The sequence below is a fragment of the Mytilus edulis genome, chromosome 14, assembly GCF_963676685.1.
Source record: "Mytilus edulis chromosome 14, xbMytEdul2.2, whole genome shotgun sequence".
NCBI lineage: Eukaryota > Metazoa > Mollusca > Bivalvia > Mytilida > Mytilidae > Mytilus > Mytilus edulis.
The window spans coordinates 69,688,354-69,698,226 of NC_092357.1; the positions used below are offsets into that span (position 1 = coordinate 69,688,354).

Consider the following 9,873-nt stretch of genomic DNA (forward strand, 5'->3'; position numbering starts at 1 on the left):
CATTATGTTTTCTGGTCTGTGCGTTCGTCCGTCCGTTTGTTCGTTCGTTCGTCCGTCTGTCCCGCTTCAGGTTAAAGTTTTTGGTCGAGGTAGTTTTTGATGAAGTTGAAGTCCAATCGACTTCAAACTTGGTACACATGTTTCCTATGATATGATCTTTCTAATTTTAATGCCAAATTAGAGATTTTACCCCAATTTCACGGTCCACTGAACATAGAAAATGATAGTGCGAGTGGGGCATTCGTGTACTGAGGACACATTCTTGTTTCCTTCTAAATTTAAACATCCATGCCACTTTACTCTGTTGGAAAGTTATATCATTGTCAATCAAATAAATTTCAAGCATTAAATCTCTTAGTGATGAATAATATTATTTTCAAATTTATTTTTGAGACAACACGACCCCTTCACATCTTACCTGTCGTAGTTGTGCTCAACTGTAGGCGTAGACAATTGTTGAAAAGGTATATTACAAAGGTTCCTGGTTTGATCTCCGCCCCAGGGAGAAAATTTCGGCTCACCCTTGGCACCATTTGTGAGTATGGTTTTGAGGAAACGATGATAGTCTGTCAAAAATATACGACAAATGACTGACCCATGTTAAGAGAGAGCCATTATTTGGAAAAAAAGAGCAGGCTAATGCTGCTACAAGGCAACACACACCCGCAAAGTGGAAAAGGATTAATATAAGTTGCAATAACTTGTTTCCCAATCCACTATATATAAATATGTTTAAACTACAACACATTATACAACATGATCCAAATTGAAGACATCATAAAATATATTCCTCTTATAAGAAACACAGAAAATACGTTTCTGATACATTGAACAGCAATCGATACATGATTTTGCAAACAAATGATCTTGTTTTATAGGTCAACATTTCCTGAGTGGAACAACACTTGGTTTAGAGATAGTGGGGGACATTCGTCAACAGACACAAACTCTTAGTGAATATGTACAGACTTTATGTACAGAAACAGACAGTCAGTTTATCAAAGTGCAAAAAGAATTAACGATTTTTAAAAACGATTTACACATGTTACAGGAAAGGATAAAGAATTTAGAAAGTGTATGTAAAATTAACAAATAAATATATATATATATATGCAACTATTGTATCTAAGTTACACTTTAGAAAGACTCAGTAATATAATGCATGATATTTGCTGGAATCCATAACAGGATAAATCATTTTTATTCCACCAGCAGTATTTTGTTTTATATGTGATAAAATAAAAAAAGATACATATAGAAATTGTAGAAATAGACAGTCATGGTCTGTCTAAACATGATAGAAAAAGTTGATAATCTGTCAAAAATGTGTCTGTCTGGATAGTAGCTACTTCTGTCCTTCTTCTTCGATTGTTTTTATACCCCTGCTTGATAGAGGCAAAATCATCAACCAATTCCTTACATGAGTTTCTTTTCCTTCAATAAGGATTTAGCTCATGTTTGCATTCATTTCTACATCATCATGTGTAGGAGATTTAAAAAAACTGTAAAAGAAAAATAATCAGAAAATGGTATCTAGCAATTTGGAATAATTACTGAAATCATGAATTTACTGGACTACTGGCCTTTAAAGACACTTTTAAGTGTTTTTACCTAATATTTTGAACACTATTACAGATAGATAGGAAGCTATTAAATCAAGAGTTCCAAATGGTGAAGTTAATTTTATCTCTTCGTTAATTTTACGGACACCATCACGAGTTGGTTGACTGTTTTTAAATAACCATTTCAAAAATGATATAGGATATGTTCCTGCTTACCCTTCTGGAGCACCTGAGATCACCCCTAGTTTTTGGTGGGGTTCGTGTTGTTTATTCTTTAGTTTTCTATGTTGTGTCATGTGTACTATTGTTTTTCTGTTCTGTTTGTTCTTTTCATTTTTAGGTCATGGCGTTGTCAGTTTTCGATTTATGAGTTTGACTGTCCCTCTGGTATCTTTCGTCCCTCTTTTATGAGTTTGACTGTCCCTCTGGTATCATTCATCCCTCTTCTATGAACAGCACATATGACTAGTAATTATAAGAATTGAATGCATCTTTTTGTAATTTTATTGGGGTGTAAAAGTGCTTCATTCTAGGAATGTGCACACGATCAACTCTTTTACAACCCTATAAAATTACTTAAAGAAACATTCAATTCTTATGCTTAGTTTGTTTCTCTGTGTGTTACATTTTAATGTTGTGTTGTTGTTCTCCTCTTATATTTAATGCGTTTCCCTCAGTTTTAGTTTGTAATCCTGACTTGCTTTTTCCTATCGATTTATGAGTTTCGAACAGCGGTATACTTCTGTTGCCTTTATTTATAATTACAGTTTTATGCTAGGGTCTTGAAAAATCGACTTTCATCATTTATTTCTTTAGTTAACCTGTGCACTTTATTGTGATGGCAAATGTCATCATGAATTTACACTTCATTAGGATATGAAGGTTAATTTTAGTATGATGCACAAGCATTGTTATCCAGTCAAAATAATGGATTCTTATGAAACATACATGAAATGTAATTATTAGATCCACAATTAGTCCAAATCAATAATAGCATCTTTATATAGGTGTTGGCCCATGATAACTCGACCCAATTTTGTTGTTTTTAATTTCTTGTAAAATATGCTAGAGATAGGTAAAAACTTAGTCAAATATATCAATATACCAACATTTTCAATTCAACACAGATCATTGTTATTGCTGTGTACTAGATACAAGGGTTTTCATATTGTACCTAAACATACAGTTTATTTTGTCATGTTGTTGTCTTTCCTTGTAAGATTTATTAATTATTTTCTTTGCCATCAATTTTTACAAACACCAAACTTAACATCAACACTTATTCACTTGATTGCTTCTTTACTATACAGTTACATTTGAGATGTATATAGTTTTGAGTTAAATGTCCTTAAAGGTACTCAATTATTTTTCAGAAATCTATGGAGCATGATGAAACATTAAGTGAGTATATTTATTGTTTCATACATATACCTGAAATAGAAACAACAAGGGTATGGAGTATTCATCCATGACACATAATCAGTACATACACAGCCAAAAAACACACAGACAAAAAGCAAAGGAATAGCACTTAAATTGCTGTTCTTCATCTATACATTTTCACAGAATATGAAAGATATTTCTTACATCACAATTTACTGATTGCAATTCAATAGAGGGATTTCTTGTGGTAGAAATGATACTTGGGTTAATACCAAAAGACAACAAACTTTAAAACATATTTAATAATAGAAATAGTGATTCACTATTCATGCAATTGTCTAAAAGAATTCACAAGCATCACAACTGTTGAAATCAACTAATTTGATTAAATTAATGACCAGGAATATCTATTTACTGTTTGCATACTAATTGTAAATCAATTTATTAACAATTCCCCAAAACAATAAAAAAAAAAAAAAACAATCAAAATTTTGATAGCAGAAGGATAACCGCTATTTGGATACTTCGCCTATAAGGTTAGGAGATGCCAAGTTTTAGTTTAACTGAACGGGAAACCAATTGGTTTCTATTTTGTTTTTTAAATCAGGAATAAAATAATTAAGGAGATTAGGTATGATTGCAGCCAACAGCTATCCAAATGAGTCAAAATGTTGCTAATTTAAACAACTATAGCTAGGTCTCTGTATGGCATTTCACAATTAGGGAATTCATACTTTATAGTCAGCTTAAAAGGTTGGAAGAAAAATTCAGCCGAAAAACTAACGACCTCATCTTTGACAAAACAATTTATATAAAAAAAACTCTAGATATAAAACATAACAAACAAACAAAGACATAACGAAAACACTGAAGATGAGGGAGATCAATATAGTTCAAAAAGAACTTCTTATCTATACAACAAAGATAATCTTATTTAAAACTGGTACTGAATTAGGACTGAAGACAGAAAAGATAGAATAAACATAAAAAAAAGTGTGATCTATTGCAACTTGAATAACTGAATTAATTTTCAGATACCTTGAAAGAAGAAATAAAAAAACAAGTTGAAGATCATATTCCACCACATATTCAAGGTATGCATAATTGTAGTTTACTTTAAGTCTCTATTCTCAAAAATCACACTAGCACATCAGTTGTTATATATGTTTGTATAAAATTTATAACAGATAGCTAGTGCTCTACATAGATATAAACTGGTACATAGATAATGGGGTAGAACATATTGAAAACAGCACTTTTAATAATTTCATGCATTTGTAGCTCCTTTCTGGATTTACCCTTGTAACATGTGGAAGGAACACTCAAAGCCAAAGATGTATAACATGTATACAGACCGAAACAGTTTATGAGAACAACAGCCCTTATCTTTCTTGCAACTTGTATATTATTGATGAAGGTTTTCTGCTGTATCCGTTTCACTTTTTTGAAGTAACCTACTGTATGTGCTATAATATACAATTCCGTAATCGAAAAAAAAAAAAACAGTTTATAAAATACAAATTTTACTTCACCAGATACAGAACCTTACATTAGCCAAATCTGGACATGGTATCAGAGCTTTACGTGTTAGATATATATATTTGATAATTAAAGACCAACTCCCCTGAACTTGACTTTTGCATGTATCTAGCTGCTTTTTTTTTTAAATTGAATTAAATTGAAGTTATTACAAGATTTTATTTTTGTCAACCTCCTAGGCTTAAACAAGTACTTTTTTGCTGTCATTTAGTTCATCTTACCACTACACTACACAGTGTTCACAGGAAATTTAAAGTATTAGAAGTCTACTGCAGCACTCAGAAAGCTAAAAGAAAATACATAATCCAGCTTCTTTTCTTTGGAAATGTAAGATGATCAGCTTTTGTTGCAAATTCCTTGATTTGAAGCAGATGTTTGAGGAAATAATACCTCAGTCAACCTGTTTTTCATTGACATACAAACAAAGGGGTTCTCAACGTTCAAACGACATTACCATGTATTAGCAAACAATTCGGAAAAAATGTTTTGTTACTCCTATTTCAGATATCATAACAATTTTTAAGGACATTTTGAGATTGTGTTTCGATACAGTTTGTAGGCTGCGAATAAACCAATATTAAGTAAAATTGAGAATGGAAACGGGGAATGTGTCAAAGAAACAGAAAACAGCCAAAGGTCACCAATGGGTCTTCAATACAGCAAGTAAATCCCGCATCCGGAAGGTGTGCTTCAGATGGCCCCTAAACAAAAAAGTATACTACATGTACAAGTTCAGTGATGCTGGACGTCATACTAAAACTCCACTCCTAAATATATAAAAGAAACTAAAATTGCAAATTATACAAGACCAACAGAGGTAAGAGGGTCCTGACTTGGGACAGGTGCAAAATGCGGCAGGGTTGAACATTCTTTACTTATTTTCACAGAATCTGTTTTTATATATCTGCAAAAAAAAAATTCTGTTGTATAATGCTATGATGTCGCTGTCGTCGTCCGAAGACATTTGGTTTCCAGACAATAACTGTTGTTAAAGTGAATGGGTCTCTTTCAAATTTTACCAGAAGGTTTAATACCACAAGAAAAAGGTTGGAATTGTTTATGGAGGTTATGGTACCAACAGTTTAGTAATTAGGGGCCAGAAACAAGCCATTTTTTAAGGAGAACATTGGAACTCTACATGCTCTATTTTTTTTTCATTGTTCTTTTATCAATGTTTATGTGATAAGGTCATGCAGTAGTTTCTATTTTATAACAAGTTATCTATAGCTTGAAAGGGTATTGCATCATTTGGTGATGTGGCGTTTATCAAAAGTCAATCAAGCAAAAGGTTCTATCAAATCACCTTAAGTAAGAACCCCAAAAATATTGTTTATACACAAATTAGTCAGCAATCCATTGACACAAATAGCATAGATTATATTGATCTGTTACCTAGCTGGTTGGTTTTAGTAACAGGTAAATCAGGGATGATAATTTAATATTAGGACTGAGGAAGGGGCATGGAAATTTGTAAATGAATATCCAGGCCTATATCTTCAGTTCATGGTCAAAATTAAATTTACAAATCAGACATCAGCTTGTACAATTTCTTTTCTTTGCAGCTCACCATGAACAAGAAATAGGAGAATGGGAGCAAGACCAAACTACCTTTTTGGAAACCAGAGCAACACGTCACATACTTGAGTCTCTACCCTCACATAACTGTATTGTTGTGACAGGAAGCTCGGGCTGCGGTAAATCTTCAAACATACATCAAGCTGCCTTACACTTACGTGACAGTTTTGGATATGAGATAATACCAGTGTTAACAGGACCATCAGACATTATGAATTATCATAATGAAAACAAAAAACAAGTGTTTGTTGTAGATGACATCTGTGGGAAGGAAACAATAAACACACAAACATTACAGACGTGGAGAGATTATTCAGAAAAAATTGAGAAAATATTTAAAGTTGCACACAAAGATGTTGCAGGTAAAAATGATGAAACGGTTTTAAAAGTATCAAGTCCAAAACTACTGCTGTCTTGTAGACTGCATATATATAAAGAAGCTCAGTTTCAACGTATTTCATTATTCACAAAAAAAGAATGCAATTTATTATCTCCCGAGTTGTGTCTGCTGGAAGCTGAAAGAATTCCTATGCTGCACAAGTATCTTCCTGATGACATAATTGACAATATAAAACAAGTCACAGAGAACGTTGATTACTTTCCCTTGCTTTGTAAATTGTCAAAAGACAAAACATCTGAGGAAGTGAAGAAACTGTTTACAGTTCCTTTAATCAGTATTAAACAGAACATAAACAACATTATTCATGAAAACAAAGAACAATTTTGTGTTCTTGTTCTGTGTATCATTTTTAATGAAGGATTTGATACAGATTGGCTCAAATTAGGATCAGTTTCAGAAAGGAAGAACATGGAATTGGATAAACTTGAGTACATTGTTAAAGAATTTGATATAGACTTAAGCAAACAGAAGCATAGAAATTCTTTAAAAGCTTGCTTTTCAACATTAAATGGCACCTACTTAAAACTGAGAGGAACAGAGTATAGAATGATACATGACAAAATATATAAAATGGCAGCTGTAATCTGTGGACAACACCTTACAGAATGTTTTATCAAATATGCTCCAGCTATATTTATTCGGGATAATTTTATCTTTGAATCTGTAACGGATGTCCATGAAAATGATAATTTAATTGTATTATTAAAAGACGAAGAAGAAGATTATTTTGAACGACTGTTATGTGACTTAACACGGCATGCTATTATAAGTACATTCAATAATTACCAGTTAATTCATAAGACATTTAGAGATAAGTTAATAAGCTTTTTAAAAAGGAGAAATGATGCCAACACAGTATTAACAAAGCTTGATACAGAAGGTTGCAAAACATATCCGTATGACACACACTATTATACAACACCTTTAATAGAATCATCAATAAGGGGTTACTTTGATATTGTTGAATTTCTGATTGTTAATGTTAAATGTGATGTGAATAAAACGGACCGAGAAGGCAATTCCCCTTTACATAAGTCATCTGAAAGAGGACATACAGCTGTAGCTAAACTATTATTAGAGAACAATGCTGATGTATCTCAATGTAACAACTATAAAATGTCTGCATTGTTTGGGACCTGCAAAGGAGGATATAAAGATATAGTAGAACTGTTACTTCAGAACAATGCTGATGTCAATCAATGTAGTATGTATGGAATATCTCCATTGTGTGTGGCCTGTGCAGGAGGATATAAAGACATAGTAGAACTGTTACTTCAGAACAATGCTGATGTCAATCAGTGTGATGAGGATGGAATATCTCCGTTGTATGTGGCCTGTAAAGGAGGAAATAAAGATATAGTAGAACTGTTACTACAGAACAATGGTGATGTCTCTAAGTGTAATGAGGATGGACAATCTCCATTGTTTGTGGCCTGTGCAGGAGGACATATTGAAACAGTAGAACTGTTACTGCAGAAAAAGGCTGATGTCTCGCAGTGTAATACAAAGGGAGATTCTCCTTTACATGCGGTTTGTTCATTTGATCGCAATTTCAGGAAATATTTTATGAAAACTTGGTCAAAGAGAATCATTGAAACTGTAAAAGCATTACTAACATGGAAAGCAGATGTCACATTGCGTAATAAGAATGGTCAGACACCACTTGATATTGCCCGTGCATTACATTGTAAGCAACTTGTAAATCTTTTTGAGGAAAATCTTCAACTAAAAGAACCTCAATTAAAGTAAACTTTTCATGAATTTGAGTTTGAATTTTACAACGAAGACATATTGTTACATTATAATAATTGTATCACTATAAAGGAAGTCAATGTATGCATACATAATCCAGGTGTTACTTAAACCAGACATTCTTTTTAATTAGTTATTCAGGTAATTAAAAGGAATATACAACCAAAACAACTAACAAGATTTATCTCAGATTTCAATATGTACAATAAATGCCCTGACAATATTTAATAATTTCTACATTCTCTTATGACATCGATTTTTTTTAATTTTGCAAATTATATAATAACATGACTCAAATAAGTGATATATTAAAGAGCATTATTATTTCAACACAACTTGTAAAGTTTATTTTGAACTTTATTTTATTTGATCACTACATACTTTCAATAAGAGGAATGCAATATTTACATATATACACAAACAATACACAACAATAGTGTGCATAATAAAGGAAAAATAAAATTCATTATTATATAATCAATTCACAAAGAGGTTAACTCAGGCCATTATTGCATGGTGTGTATTTAATATGTATATAGTTTATGTTTATTTTTTTAGTTTATTTATTTGATTTATATATGCACAGAAAGTTTGTAAATCATGTTAGTTTATATATGGAGTGTGTGTAACTTGTCCGTGTATGTATGGAGCGTATGCAATTTGTCAGTATATGTATTGAGTGTATGCAATGTGGCGATGTATGTAAGGAGTGCATATTTTAGAAGGTCTAGATTGGGGGGTCTGTTATTTTTTAAACATTTAATTTTACCCTTTTTTCTCTAATCTTCAAAAAATTTACCCCTTTTTATACACCCGTCAAAATTTTGACGGGACGTATTATGGTATACAAATGTCCGGTGTCCGTCCGTCTGTCTGTCCGTCCGTCTGTCCGGCGTAAACATGTCGCACCGTAACTTGAGAACGACTTATCCAAATTTCATGAAATTTAACATAGTTGTTTCTTATGATGGTCAAATGATCTGTATACTTTTTGGTGAAAATAAGATTCAAACTTTTTGAGTTAGGGCACTTTCTAACTAAAACAGGGGTGTGTTTTTTTCACATGTCGCACCGTATCTCAAAAACGATTCTTGATTATGGCTTAAAACTTTAAACACTTCTTAGTTATATTAATCTTAATATCTGTATACTTTTTGGTGATGATTCAAAATTTGATTTTTGAGTTATTGAGTATTTTGTAAAAAAGGGGGAGGTTTTTTTTTACATGTTGCACCATATCTCAAAAACGATTTATGATTATTTCTTAAAACTTTACACATGTCTTTGTTATATTAATCTAAAGATCTGTATACTTTTTGGTGATGATTCCAAATTTCATTTTTGAGTTATTGAGTATTTTGTAAAATAGGGGGAGGTTTTTTTTTACATGTTGTGCCGTATCTCAAAAACAATTTATGATTATTGCTTAAAACTTTACACACTTCTTTGTTATATTAATCTAAAGATCTTTATACTTCTTGGTGATGATTCAAAACTTTATTTTGGAGTTATTGAGTATTTTGTTAAACAGGGGAGGGTTTTTTTACATGTCGCGCCGTATCTCAAAAATAATTTATGATTATTGCTTAAAACTTTACACACTTCTTTGTTATATTAATCTAAAGATCTGTATACTTTTTGGTTTTGATTCAAAATTTTATT

At 31.9% G+C, this 9,873-nt stretch overlaps 1 protein-coding gene across 3 annotated transcripts in view; it reads left to right on the plus strand.

Moving 5' to 3' along the window:
• The window catches only part of LOC139503511 (uncharacterized), a 103,467-nt gene extending 95,129 nt beyond the window's left edge, over window positions 1–8,338 (plus strand). The window contains exons 5-8 of one of the 3 annotated variants that reach the window (XM_071293300.1): window positions 879–1,075; window positions 2,936–2,963; window positions 3,980–4,039; window positions 6,047–8,338. In XM_071293300.1, coding sequence (XP_071149401.1) covers window positions 879–1,075; window positions 2,936–2,963; window positions 3,980–4,039; window positions 6,047–8,208 — 2,447 coding nt within the window. In that variant the 3' untranslated portion in view covers window positions 8,209–8,338. The remainder of the gene's footprint in view (window positions 1–878; window positions 1,076–2,935; window positions 2,964–3,979; window positions 4,040–6,046) is intronic. The other 2 variants (XM_071293301.1, XM_071293302.1) reach the window with 2 other exon arrangements.
• Window positions 8,339–9,873: the final 1,535 nt, after the last annotated feature.